The 15,561-nt window shown below is 36.7% G+C and overlaps 1 protein-coding gene across 1 annotated transcript; it reads right to left on the bottom strand.

The window, feature by feature from the left end:
• Positions 1-10,570: 10,570 nt before the first annotated feature.
• Positions 10,571-12,280, bottom strand: LOC142610282 (protein CANDIDATE G-PROTEIN COUPLED RECEPTOR 7-like). The gene has a single exon (XM_075782061.1). The coding sequence runs from the start codon at positions 12,161-12,163 to the stop codon at positions 10,847-10,849; it is 1,317 nt and encodes a 438-aa protein (XP_075638176.1). The 5' UTR covers positions 12,164-12,280; the 3' UTR covers positions 10,571-10,846.
• Positions 12,281-15,561: the final 3,281 nt, after the last annotated feature.

Here is a 15,561-nt window from a genome sequence, read left to right as displayed (position 1 = left end):
CTCTCTCTCTCTCAAACACACACACACATAGAACACACATGTTGTTCTAATTATGGAAACAAATTTATTGTATTTTCCCATTAACTTAAAGTTTTATATGCTTTATAATTGAGAGAAGTTGTTCTTCCGCGCACACACAAAAAAAAAATGGCAGGTGTTTCTTTAATTTTGTGTTAAGTTATGTTGATGGGAAATTACAGTAGGGACTTTGTGGCAAAATGGGTCTTTGTTGTTCATGTAGTGTTCTAATTAAGGAATAATCTTATTCTCTCTCTCTCTCTCTCAAACACACACACAGAACAAACACGTTGTTCTAATTAAGGAAATAATTTTATTGCATCTCTCTCTCTCTCTCAAACACACACACAGAACACACACGTACTGTAAAGTTTTTCTTGCCATGGAAGGAATGGAAGATGTAAACGTATTTTTGTAGCTTTTTTGTTGTTACAAGCGACGGGAAAGTGTGGAAAAGGGAAGTACTCTTTGTTGTTACTTTAACTTTTCAAAGGAACAAATTCTATGATAAATTGGGTCCACAGATGACCACTTGTTTTTGGTACGAGTCTATAAATTTCTTTTTTCTTCTTCTTTTGAGTTTTGACCAGGTATTATTTTTAAGCATATAACCATTAAAAAAATGCTTATTTAAAAAAAATATGGCTTAGCTAACTAATCCAATCCAATCCAAATTCTTTGACAAAAGGTATACATACAATATTTACTTCAGGAGCATTCTCATCAAGAGTGTTATAAGTGCTAAAATGTTATGCTATTTTTAGCATTTATAACCACAAAAACCTATTCCATCAAAGATGCTATATGCTAAAAAATTTGACATCTTGCTACAATGAGTTCTCATTTTTTAGAGCGCATTGTAGCAAGATGTTATAATTTTTTTAATGTTTTTTTTCTGCTGTGGGAGAGAGAGAGAGGAAGAATAAAAAATAATAAAGAAAGAATATTTAAATGAAATGGTAAAAAATTAGAAATTTTGATGTTAAGGGTATTGTAAAGTGATGTCCTAAATGCTATAAAATTAGATTTTTAAATGCTAAATGCTAAAAATTTTAGAACTCTTTAAGAATACTCTATTCTCATGCAATGCATGTGAATCGCAAAGCCTATTAATTAGTCCTAATTTCTTACATATGACGTTGGAGATGGGGACATTTGACCATATAATCAAGTTTCAAAGCTCATTAGGAGACTTATTTAGGTGTAGTTTTGGTACAATATCGCTAACCTGCTTAAATAGGGGTTCATATTATGAGCAATTAGTTAATTAGTGCACCAAAGGGTTCAATTAATGTACAAGAATATTGTGACGAATTGGAAGTGTAGGGCCTTTAGACAAGCTTATAGATGGATCAAGATCAACCATTGTTTGATTAAATAATTCCAATGGCAATGATGAAGTCTCAGTGCATCATTAATTACTAATTAGTTCCATTCCATATTCTTCACTGGGAAAATTCAATTTATAGTAATTTCTTATTTCGTTGAGTGGAAATTTTTTTTTCTAATTTGCCTTGGATGCTCTTTTGTGATAATGAATGGCCGACTGTAAAGACCATAGAGGAATAAAAATGGTTCATTATGTCAAAGAAATCTTCTCATTGAAAAGTCTACTGTTTCGGCAAAATTCTCCACTTAGTACTGCTGTAAACCATTTGAAACATCTTTGCATCTCAATTTAGTAAAACCTACTGTGAGCTTTCGCTACAAAAAATTCTTTACTTATTTGGCTTAAAACATTAGGAAGTAAGACTATATATAGTAGTATTCTAAAAACAATTGTTACAAATTGGCTCAAAAATAATCCAATTTACAAATTTAAACAAAGGGTAATACTTATTACACATAAACGGTTACACACAGTTTTACACATACTCAATTTTTTAAAATTGTGACTTTAAATCACAGTTTCAGTTCAAAAATAAGGTATGTGTAAAATTGAGTAACAATTATAAACACAAAACATTAAACAAATGGACCCAAACCATTAAACAAATGGACCCTTTATCAAGTTATAACCTCTTATAAGTATGAAATAAAGAATAAGATAAACTTTGGTCGTTTAGTTGAGTTTAGTTGAATTACAAAGGAGGTTTAAAAAAAAAAAAATATATATATATATATATATATATATATGTAAAGAAAAGTCATACAAATATAACAAATATTTTCGTAATGAGCATGGCCATAGATTACGCTAACAATTATTCGAGTATCCTCCTCTTACTAAGCGCAAGCATTACAAAAAAAATGGACAAGTATAGGATGCCTCATGTGATTGGTGGTGTCAAGTGTATGGGCGTGAAAGAAAGAAGATAAAATATAATCATAGCAACCACCAAACCAAATGCTTTGCTGAAACTTGCATTCTACGGGTCTAACCAATACGCTTTTGCTAAAACTTGCATACTAAATGGGACTCATGAAGACTTTCGAGTATGGAAGATTGAGAACTGATATGATGACTAGCAAATTATCAATCTCTTACTCACTTTCCATTAATCAAAGTTCATGCTGACAGCAATATGCACAAAATGTTGTCGGACCCAGTGCAACGAGCTTGATCATTAGGAAAAAAAAAAAAAGGTGCAATAGTTTCGTAAATTTCAAGTGAGGCCCAAAGTCTCTCAGACCCAAGTCAAGAAAAGAAAAACAAAAGGGAAAAAACTAAGAGAATGTTTGGTTTTGCCTTTTAAAATCCGTTTTGTTGAATGAGATGGGAACCGCACTGAAAGGCATTTGAATGATTCTTTTGTCAAGACACAACTAAAAAACTAAAAAGGTCGGGTGATGTATATCCTAAAATTACAATACTAACTCCAAAAGTGAGAAGAATGTCTTTGTGATGCTTTCAACTTCAACTTAATATTTTCTAAAGGGGACAATGTCAAACTATATAAAACCAATTGAGCTTGGAATCCTTGCTAGAGCTTCCACCATATCTCTTTCTCTCTCTTGCATAAGCATTCGCCCATTAACCCAAGGACGAGAGGTATGCTGACTCCAAACTAACAGACCACGCAATCCCATTAAAGTCAATTTCATCATATTTTCAACCACTTTAATGTCCTACTTGATTACAAGCTTACGTTACTAAGCTCTCTCTCTCTCCTCCTAAAACAATGAAAAAAAATTCTGACTCCTGTCTTTCTCGCTAATCTACAACGGCATGAGTTGTTGATGGTATGGGAATTGGGTTTTTTACACCATTGTTGGGTTTGCCAATTTCATCATTGTAATTGTTTCAAAGGTTATCGTCATGATAGGGTTTATGTGTTGCTGCTTGGGATAGGTCACGGTCGCATCTTGCATGCATTGGTGTGATGCTGATTGATGCTTGGGTTGCTGACTTTGTTAAGCTAGTAGGTTTTTTATTTTGCTAATAAGGTGGTAGGTATCAATGATTGATTTTATCAATGGTATGTCTATTTGAGGGTAGGCTTTTTTGGTCGGTTTAGTTTGTTGTAATCTCGCGGAGTAGTGCTGGCCGGATTGTTGTGAATTGAATTGAGGCACGCGGAACCTGATGAAAAGGTTGCTACTCATATAGAATTAACAAAGCATTTGATTGGATAATGAGGAATGACATTTCTACTAAGACAATCATTTTTAGGGGGGGGGGGGGGGAAAGAAGCTACTGTAAACCAACAGAAAGGATTTATATATATTTTTAGGCGTATATTTATATTTATGTTTATGTTCATTATTTGGTTTCTTATGTATTTTCTACTTTTATTTCTTTCTGCCAGGATTTAAAATTGAAATTTTTTAGAGAATTAGTGATGATAATCAAATTGCTTTTCGTGAGCAGGTCAAAAATTCATCTTGTGGTTGCAACTGTGCATGTTTTTTCTGAATTTACAAAGCTAAAATAGGTAAATAATTCATGCTTGTGTAGTTTATAAAGGTATTGTTTTGATATTTTCTAATTAGTTTGTTGTATATTGGTTTTAGTAAATTTAAAAAGGCCCTAAGAATCCTTTGAATCCAAAAATTGTACCAGATTTTACCCATGCCATCCTTGTTGTAGGGTATGGTACTAAGGAGGGAGGATTATTGGTTGATTAAAAACTCTTGAAGCTTAAATAGGGGAATTAATGATTATGGAAAAATACTTCAATCTGTCTGTGTCTTGAATAAGACAAAAGAGAAAGTATACGCTCTTATTCACATCCTCATGGTAGGGTATAGTACTAAGAAGTGAGAGAATTATTGGTTAATTAAAAACTCATGGAGCTTAAATTGGGGAATTAATGGCTATGAAAGAATATTTCGATTTGGCCATGTCCTGAACAGGACAAAAGGGAAAGTATACATTCTTATTCGAAGGGTATCATATATATATATATATATATATATATATATATATATATATATATATATATATATATATGATGAATATCACAACTTTAATATTTTACTACTTCTAATAGTCTTTGGATCTAAACAAAGGATATTGTTTAAATTTCCTTCTCATTTTTTCTCCCTTTCAAAAGAATATATCCTTATGAACCTTAGTTGTTTTGTGTATGTTCTATTAACCTACTTCTAATAGTCTTTGGATCTTAACAAAGGATATTGTTTAAATTTCCTTCTCATTTTTTCTCCCTTTCAAAAGAATATATCCTTTTGAACCTTGGTTGTTTTGTGCATGTTTTTTCAGTTTACGATGTGATGTCTTAGGTTATTTGTCTCCTCCTCTTTTAATGGTTTATTAACTATTGTTTGTGTTAGAAGAACTAGATTGAAATTGTAAAGTTTACAAAAATTCTTCTTTTTTCTCCTTTTCAAGAAAATACATCCTTATGAACCTTAAATTGATTTGATATTTATTTTTCTTAGTTTTTGATATATTGTTTTTAGTTATTTGCTCCCTAGTGTTTGTGTTGGAGAACTAGATTGAAAATGACAAGTTTCCAAATAAAAATAATGGAAAATGGCAAGAAGCTTTAGATTTGAACCTAAGTTCCGCTGAGGTAGAAAATAGGATAGCGATATTAAAGTAAAGGGCTGTTGCTCATACATATATATATATTAAAAAAAATTTAATTAGAGTATAATTTTGCGTCATATATTTAATTAAAATCTAATTGAGTTACAAGCTCTACACCTGAAAAATCTAGCCATGCTTTCGATCAAGCTGGACCCTAAAACACTAAAGAAGTTAGTGTAGATTAAATTCTTGTTAAGCTGGTCATTACCACATTCCAGGATGCTTCAAAGTCCGTTATTGGGAAATGCTCCAAATAAGCAATCAAACATTAGGCTTGTATGGTAATTTGTCTAATTGGGGAAGTAAACCATAAGCATACAATGTATTTCACAAATTGGAAATGTTATGGATAGTTACTCCATCAGTAGTCATTTAATCAATCAATTCAGATGTAATCACCTTAGAGATAGTTACAGATTTGAATCCCATTAATCAATACTCGATTCGCGTCTTTGAATGCCCAGACTACCCATGGCTTAGGCCAAATCAATATAACATGTTAGAATCACACTCCATACCATGTGTATTTGTCGGGTAATCTCTAATTGACAAAGGTATTCTTATAAGTACTTATAGGGTATGCTTATAAGTGTTATGAGTTATGACCCATCATCCAGCAGTAAAATTTGTCTCAAAATGTTTAATTTGTTGAAAGAGAATTCCCCTATGAGCACGAAAAATATATCTTGTACCCGGCATATATGCCGGGTGTCTCACACAGGGGCGGGCCCCACAGTGTGTGGGACCCGCCCCTGTGTGAGTGACCCGGCATATATGCCGGGTACACCATATACCGCCTCGATGAGCAATGGCATTTGCTTCCTCCTCTATGCCCATTCAACATATTCCCCAATGCTTCCTCCAGATTATCAAACACAAAGAAAGCATCGCCAAAAATTCAACATGAAGGGAACCCATCCATATAGGCCAAGGGGCATAAATATGGGAAAAGATCCTCTCCCATTGAATTTTCCTCCTATTTTTAGCTAGATGTGAGGCATGTGACATTTTTGTGATTTTTAAATGTTGGGTGTTACATCTAAATAAAAAATTGAGAAAATTAGAGGATTCAATAGAAGGTAATTTTATTCCCATAAGTCTTTTTTTTTAGAAGAATAATTTTATCAAAGGACCACTTCATATACAACAGGCGCAAAGTAGATGAAAGAATTACAAAAAATTATATAAAAAAAAGACAAGGACTCTATAAACATTGGAATGGAATTGCTAGTTGTAAAACCCCTAGCCCGAGACCAGTCTAACAAAGAGCCAACAAAGTGGTTAGTAACTGATTCCTTGTGCTCTTGACATCCTCAAAAGTACGACTATTGGGATCCGATGATACCCATCAAGCATAACAGAACTAAGTTCCAAAAGTTCTAAGAGTAATTACCCACAAAATTCCTCCAACCAAACATAAGATCAATCACTCTTTCCGATAATATACCCACTACATCGGCACATGTAACACCTATCTACTATAGTATAACCTCTCTTCATAAGATTTTCACGAGTGAGAATCTTCCCCCATGCTACTGTCCAAACGAAAAATGAAACCTTTGGGGGCCTTCACTCTCCAAATGCCTTTCCAGGTACGGACAGAAGTAGAACCCCCTAGCATTATACAAGGAACAAATATCAAACTCCTCATTCTTTTTCAACCTCCACTTCACTTTGTCACCATCCTCTGTAATGGGAATATGAGATTAGAGAAGATGGAGAAAAGAAGCTACCAAGTCCAACTCCAAGTCATTGAAGTCCTGCAAGAATCTAAAATGCCAACTCTGCCTCTCCCCTATAGACGACCTCACCAATAAGGATGCCATTGAAGCATCCCTATCTGTGAAATTGTCATACAAGACTAGAAAAACCAATCTCAAGGACTGGTCACCACACCAACAATCATGCCAAATGCCAAAAGCAAATCCAGTTACCAATACCAACCTCAATGTGCATAACTGACATCCCATCCTAATGCTCTTCCATAAACCACATCCATGGATACCTGAAACCAGTTTCGTACTCTAACACCCCACTCCTCTCTGAATTTTGATATGACTACACGCCTCCATAAACATGTTTCCTCAATCCCAAACCGCCACAGCCACTTCCCCAAGAGAGCCTGATTGACTGTTGCAAGCTTCCTAATCCCCAGACCTCCATTAGCAATAGGAGCGCATACCCTATCCCACCCACCCCAACCAAATGATGTTTGAACTCATCCCCAATCCTCCCCACAAAAATTTCTCTATGACTTCTCTATCCTATCTGCCAGACTACCACACTCATGGGAATGGTAAAAAAGGATAAATAATACACTAGGAGACTCTAAAGGGTACTCTTCAATAGGATCAACCAGCCTCCTTTTGAAAGATATAACCTCTTCCAGCCCACTAACCGACATTCAAACTTTTCCAAAACGGGGTTCCAAATTGACGTCAATTTATAGGAAGCCCCAAGGAACATACCTAAATAAGTCATAAGCAAGCTCCCTATCTTACACCCCAAAATATCGACAGGGGCATTTATCCCCATAAGTCAATAAATTGGATCACAAAAATATATTGTAAAGAACTTAACACACATAATGAAACAAGTCTAAGATACAAACACACAAGCCATACAACCAATCACTATCTAATTCAGTTTAAATAGTCATTAAAGTAGCATGCATGTAATGGAGACATCCAATCCTGAAAATTTTTCCTAAAATTTTTAATACTGTAATCCAGAAGGCAAAGAAGTTTCTAGCATGCGCAACATTTTGAGATGATAATAGATAAATCTGATTAATTCATCAAAAACAATAACATCAGATTTAATCAAACTTAAGCCCCAAGAAATTGAAAAAAAAAAAAAAAAATCTCACGCCGAGCTCAAAGAAATGACACCAACAAAATCACTTGTAACCACTAAAATTTAATGAAGAGCTGCAATTATAAGATTTTAACTTTCTGCTGACCCAGAACCCTTTGATTTCCTCTGAATTTGGGGTTGAGAGATTCTCAATCATTTGAAACAAGCATCTAATCAAGGGCATAACTCAAATATCAAAACCTAGTGGCTATTTACATTGTTTAAAATGTATAAATGCAACTGCACATATGAAATTTTACCTAAACATATAAAACATCAAACATATGCTAAGAGAACAGATAGCCTTCCTCAACCATTTTCTTAATGTAGTTCAGCTTTTTGCATAATAAAGTCCTCTATTCAAATATATATGTCGGTTGCCAGTTGCAAATTCCACATGCCTAATACATGGGAATGGGATTTGTGTGACATGTGAATTGTGATGTGACATACCAGCTTGAGCTGCCTCCACCCAATTGCACACATGATTTGTGCAAGTCGCACATGTCTCTAAAAGACCATGATCATGCTTGAGTCTAATCAAGGTTAAAGGGCATTCAATTATGACATTATCAAATCACAAATATAACTTAAAGGGCCCAACTTCAAAAGCCTTATCCTGATTATGTTCAATTATCCATTGTTTGATTCACCAAATTAGGAACCCTCAATACAATTTACCTTTCTAGATAGAAAATCCCATAAATAATGCTATTCAATCTTATGAATGCTCAGTACAATTGTTACAAAGTGAAAGAGAAGCAGAGATACAAGGCCAGCAGCCACAGGGCTGAGCAAACAAGACATACATAGAACAAAATGAACAGCATAGAAGAAACTCTTATACTCCAGGAACAAGATCACTAATTCTGCAGAACAGCCTAGGCTGCTCAGTTCAATCCTAAATATCAAATACACAATTATCAACCTATGAAGCAAATAAAAAATTTATATCCCTTAGAAGATAATATAAAAATACACATGTCAGATGAAAGGTTACCTGTAACCCAGTGCAACAAGTACCAATTTGATCATTCAAGTGAGGGTTCTCTCTCTCTCTCTCTCCCCCCCCCCCCCCTTATTATTGGAATAAGTGATTTATTACTATTATTATGTATCCATCCCTCAAGTGAATCAGAGATAATATAATCAAGAAATGAAACTTTGATTTGTATACATTCATATTAAATACACACACAGACGTTGAGAACTGCTTGAAATCTGTCAAATATGAGCCCTTCTTCCTACAATATTATATAGGGTTGTTTTCGAGTTGGCAAGGTTCCTTCAGTGGGCATAGGAGCATTGATTTATGGAGGGCTGTCCCACATTGTGCCCTATGGTGTATTTGGCGAGAATGGAACTCAAGATGTTTCGAAGGGAAGGAATGGTCTATTTCAGAATTTAAATCTCTTCTTCTTCACACCTTGCTGGAGTGGAGTTCTTCCTTTAATCTTTTTCCTTGTTTTAATTTTTTACTTTTGATTAATACAATTCCGTTATTTATCAAAAAAAAAATTATATAGGGTTGTTGCAGTAAGACCCCCTTAACCTTTTTTTCCTGTCAATTTAGTACATAAACTTTGGTGCTGTATGTCCATTCTCCATCTTTTTTTTTTCCTTGGGGGGGGGGAGGGGGGGGGGGGGGCGCCAAAACATTAAAAAACATGCACTAAGACCCCTGAACTTTTGTTGTTTAATTTGGTCATAGGTGAGATAAAAAAAAAATAATTAACATTGTTACCCTACGTATAACTATACCTTAAAATTTATAAAACAGCACAAGAATCTGCACATATATAACCATATTTACAACTTAATAAAAAAATTGGTTTGCCAAATAGAAGACGCCAGAGGATTGAAAATTTTCAGATCTTTATAATATTGTTTGTCTTCAACCTTGTTGAGAATGTTTCAACTAACTTCAACCTTTAAATGTCACTATGATAAGAATCAGTATCTATGTCTTCATATCATTCACTTAGTAATTGAATCTAAATCTTTACATTTTCCTTTTTCAAAATTAGATAGATCTGAAACACAGACCGGTCGTGTGGCCCCTTTTGGAGCCCTCAGGTGGATTTTCTAACCAAACCATATTACATGTATGCATATAAATTCAATAACTACTTACAACCAACATAATATATGGGAGTTCTGAGCCAAGAAGAAAGATATAGGAAAATGAACAAAATCAAGCATAATCTCAGTCCCTTTAATGATCCAACTATAATATATTACGGCAATTTCACATTTATTATGTCAAGTAAAAGTGGACATAATCAGCAATGACTTGTATCCTGGTCAAAACTAAGAGCCCCTCACCTATTTGTACTATGTTAGAATATATTGTGAAGTTGGAGTCAATGGAGAAAGAGATAACTAGCTCAAAGTTTTAGGACATAACATATTAACATCGATAAATACCCATGTCCATGTGGCACTATGAGATTCCAAGCAGAGACAAACTAACCTGAATGCATACGTATATTGACATTAACAATCACATTCACAATGATTTTTCATAAGCAATAAAACAACAAAGTTCAATTTTTTGAACAAAAATCAGGAAAACAACAGAAAACAAAATCCTGTACATGGTTTTGCTACAATCGTACACAATATGAACAACTTAAACAAGTTACATACACGATTCACCGCAACACGGACTGGTAAAAAAGACAATGCTAAAGCAGCACCAAGTGTGATGAAATTTGTTAACTCTTTCAATTAACAAAAGTAACAGAAACAACATGATTGAAACTAAACCTATATGGGGTAATTTCATTAGCAGCATTATGAAAAAGAAAAATTCAAATGTTTCAAACAAACAGACACTAACCCATAAACATATAAATTCATATAACAATTCTTTTGGGAAAATAAAAGTAAAATGTGCAAAACAGAAGGAACAGCAACCTGACCCAGCAATTCTATTTGCATTTTGTAGCAGCAAGTTTTCGGCAAAATCATCATCTTTCAAAGCTCGAATTCTTCATCCCTAAGAGCCAATTCAGCAGCCTCTTCGTCCTCCTCGTCGAGAACAAAGTACTCATTCTTCTCCACTGGCCTAAACATGTAGAACATAATCATGTAGAAAATAAGACTAGCAATCTCCTCAGCCGCATTGCTCACCCACTGATACTTATACGCCGCGATTGTCCTAAGCGCGAACACGACAATTCTCGTGAAATACAAGTACCCAATCACCACCATATAGAACTGCCTGAACAGCTGCAATTTCGCCAGGTTCCTCGCGGCCTTCCCGTCGGTCTTCGAGGTCTCTCTGAGCGACCGAATCGACCAGACGATTGGGAAAATGATAGCACAGCAACATATGATATCGACTAACAAGAACACCTGGTTCCACGTCACCCAATCCTTGATAAACGGCCCGGTCTCACCGATCACGACGGAGGCGATATTGGCGAGAACCTGGAGAGGGATCACAATCATCAACACCTTCTTCTCCTTCTCTTGCAAGAACGGCTTCAAAAACGACCAGCCGGTTCCGATCAAAACGATCACGGTGAACAGCAGCACAACCCTAATGAACTGGAAGATGTAGAACAACACGTCCCAGCCGTGAGGCGTGCCGGTGACCTTGACGTAATGCTTGTCCTCGGCGGCGCAGATCAGATTCAGAGCCTTCATGAGGAGCAAACCGGCCATGAGGAGATGGATCCGGTGAACGGAGCGCTTGTTGGTGAAGCAGATGTAGATCCAGAAGCCTACGAAGGCGAAGTAAGCGAGAGAGAAGACGAAGAAGAGGGAAGGGAGGTGAGTCTGGCCGGCGGAGAGGAAGTCCTTGGAGCCGTCGCGATCGAAGTTGTAGACCTCGGTGCGGACGGCCATGGAGACGGAGGATTCGGGGGCGCAGTTGGCGAAGAAGAGGGAGTACTCGTTGGGGGAGGTGACGGGGTAGGAGCGGGTGAAGGAGGAGTTTGGAGGAGGGGAGAGGTCGCGGAAGGTGAAGAGGAGAGAGATGTAGTGGGAGTTGAGGACGCAGAACTGAGGGTTTTGCTGGATCTCGAGGAGGACTTGGAGGAGGGACTCTTCGGAGAGGAGGAAGAAGCCGAGGAGGGAAGGGTCGGTGCCGGAGTGAGAGGAGGAGACGGAGACGGAGACGGAGGAAACGGAGATGGTGACGTGGCCGGTGTGGGTGAAGCCGAATTTCTCGAAGAGGATCATGGGGCGGGAGTCGGAGACGATGGAGAGGGATTTGATCTCGGCGGAGGAAGGGTGGAGGAGGAGGAGGGAGAGGATGGAGAGGAAGAGGAAGGGTGTTTTCGTCATTTTTGTTTGGGGTTGGTGGTCAGTCAATTTGGCGTGGTGAGCGGAGGGGAGAGAAGGAGGGACTGGAGGATGGAGGAGTAGATTTGAGAATGATGGAAGTAACGGGAAATTGGAGTAAAATTGAAGAGGAGACTCGTTGACTTTACGATTTTGCCCTTGGAAAATGATACGGGGTCCGTCGGTGGTTTGAAGAGCCAACTAGATCTTGGGACTTGGGATCTTTTAATCTAGAGAATTTGTTTCACAATGCAAAAACAAAAAATAAAAACAAAAACAAAAACTCATTTATTTACGTATTTAAGTCCCAATATCATTTAAATCAATGAAATTAAAAATGCTTTAATTTGTAAAGTTGTTACAATAATCTTGTTAATTTAAGCTATCACTGTTTATGTAAGGATGCACTTTGATTCATAAACCCAAATGAGAAAGGATTTCGGTCCAACGAACCCAATATAATAAATTTGTAAAGAGTGAGTAAAAAAATTAGGCTTTTAACGAGTTAGACAGTAATTAGAGTAAGCCCAAATTGTAAGAAAACAAGAATAATGATGTTTTTCTCAAAGAAAATCATCCTCGGTATAGTCTGGGGAGACCAGTTCTTATATAAATATTTCTTTTCAATTTGGTTATAAGTTTAGTTCTTGTTGTTGTAGTGTTTTTTTTTTAATCTCAAATCGCTCCCCTGTAAGGGGCTTCCTTCTCCATTATATATCTCTCATTTCTTCATCTCTACCATCCACGTGTAGATCAAGCTGTTGGCTTTAATCTTTGTCCCATCAGCATATTCCTAAAGTCTTTGGAAGTTATTGTAAGGCTGCTAACCACTGTTTAGGAATCACCTCCACATTAATGCGGTCAGAGGGTTAGTTGCAAAGTATTCAATGCGGTGATAATAGCTTTTCTTCAGATATTTCTTAACTCTCCTTTGTCCCATGCTCTCTTGATGCTTATCCTTATTAGTAGAATCTTTCGAAGGATGGCTCTTAGTAGCAGACCGAGCCTCCTAACCTCTGCCTTACCTAGCCGATTAGGCACTCCTCCTCAAGCTACCTTCCCAAACCTTCCCTATCATAGTTTGTCTGCGGCGCTTTGATTCGCACTTCTTCCCTATTGTCTTCTTGTCCTCAAACTACTAAATATCCTTGGATAAAACCCACGGCCCAATAAACAATGATGGGCCTTTTATCCCTAAGGTTTATTTTACATTTAATTTTTTATTCTTACTCTTGTATCTCAATGATAAATGTAGGGTCAATGGGCTTAGTAACACGTATTGGGTTGGCCCAAAAATATTTGTACGGCAAAGGGCCTAATCCGAGGACACTAAATGGTTCGAGGATGTGTAAATGTCAGCCCACGAAGTAATGTCAAAAGGTAAAGATGTGATATCTGGTCAAGCATATCTAAGAGAATGGTCCGAGCAGGAAGATGTCATCGGCTATCTAAAGCCGAGGTAAAAGAAAGACCGGTTGACCTCCACCGATACTATTCTAGAAGATCCTATAGGTTCTAGTGATATTAGATAACAAAAAATGATGGGCTTGATCACAATGATACACATAAGGAACTGTTTATATGAAAGAAATTTCTCCTCGGACACTAGCCGAGGATGATTTATATTATCTCTTCTCAAGATAGATTACAGCTATGGATCGCGAAGTGTACAGTGTTTTTTTCACTTTGTTTTTTCTTCTCTTTCCTGAGCACTTTCCTCTTCCTTTTATATCACATCCCACCCATGGATTAGATTCTTTATTTAGATACTTGTCCCATCCCCCTTCCCTCAAGTCTTTGGAAGTAGCGTGAAGCTGAACCCTGATTTTCGGGCCTCACTTCCCCATTAATGCGGCCAGAGAAGCAGTTGCAGAGCACTCAATGCGGTGGCGGTGGTAACAGTTTTATCTTAAATATCCCACCGCCATTCTTCTTATATTCTATGTATACCATGCTTACCCTTACCTATAGGATCTTCTAGAATAGTGTCGGTGGAGGTCAACCAGTCTTTCTTTTACCTTGGCTTTAGATAGCCGAGGACATCTTCCTCCGAGGACCATTCTCTTAGATATGCCTGACCAGATATCACTTCTTTACCTTTTGACATTGCTTCGTGGGCTGACATTTACACATCTTCGAACCATTCAGTGTCCTCGGATTGGGCCTTTTGCCCAACAAATACTTTTGGGCCAACCCAATACGTGTTACTGAGCCCATTGACCCTACATTTATCATTGAGATACAAGAGTAAGAATAAAAAATTAAATGTAAAATAAACCTTAGGGATAAAAGGCCCATCATTGTATATTGGGTTGTAGGTCTTATCCGAGGATATTTAGTAGTTTGAGGACAAGAAGACAATAGGGAAGAAGTGCGAATCAAAGCGCCGCAGACAAACTATGATAGGGAAGGTAGCTTGAGGAGGAGTGCCTCATCGGCTAGGTAAGGCAGAGGCTAGGAGGCTCGGTCTGCCATTAAGAGCCATCCTTCAGAAGATTCTACTAGTAAGGATAAGCATCAAGAGAGCATGGGACAAAGGGGAGCTAAGAAATATCTGAGGAAAAGCTGCTATCACCGCATTGAATACTTTGTAACTAACCCTCTGATCGCATTAATGTGGAGGTGATTCCTAAACAGTGGTCAGCAGCCTTACAGTAACTTCCAAAGACTTCAAGAATATGCTGATGGGAAAAGGATCAAAGCCAACAGCTTGATTTACACGTGGATGGTGGAGATGAAGAAATGAGAGATATATAATGGAGAAGGAAGCCCCTTACAGGGGAGCGATCTGAGTTAAAAAAAAAAAACTACAACAATAAGAACTAGACTTATAACCAAATTGAAAGAAATATTTATATAAGAACTGGTCTCCCCAGACTGTGCTGAGGATGATTTTCCTTGAGCAAAACCTTATTATTCTTGTTTTCTTACCATTTGGGCTCACTGTAATTACTGTCTTACTCGTTAAAAGCCTAGTTTTTTTGCTCACTCTTTACAAATTGATTGTATTGGATTTTTTGGGCCTAAATCCTTTTCCATTTGGGCTTAGGTATCAAAGTGCATCATTGCATAAACAGTGATAGCTTAAATTAACAAGATTATTGTAACAACTTTACAAATTAAAGCATTTTTAATTCGATTGATTTAAATGATATTGGGACTTAAATACGTAAATAAATGAGTTTTCATTTTTATTTTTTGTTTTTTATTTTTTATTTTTGCATTGTGAAACAAATTCTCTATATTAAAAGATCCCAAGTCCTAAGATCTGGCTGGCTCTTCAAACCACCGACGGACCCCGTATCATTTTCCAAGGGCACAATCGTAAAGTCAACGACTCTCCTCTTCAATTTTACTCCAATTTCCCATTACTTCCATCATTCTCAAATCTCCTCCTCCAT

The sequence above is a fragment of the Castanea sativa genome, chromosome 9 (genome assembly GCF_040712315.1).
Source record: "Castanea sativa cultivar Marrone di Chiusa Pesio chromosome 9, ASM4071231v1".
NCBI classification, from domain to species: Eukaryota; Viridiplantae; Streptophyta; class Magnoliopsida; order Fagales; family Fagaceae; genus Castanea; species Castanea sativa.
Note: the sequence above shows the minus strand (reverse complement) of the source record. Positions and strands in the feature narration are given on the sequence as shown.

Coding starts and splice junctions, on each gene's coding strand:
- LOC142610282 (XM_075782061.1), bottom strand. CDS start 12,163: ATGACGAAAACACCCTTCCTCTTCCTCTCCATCCTCTCCCTCCTCCTC.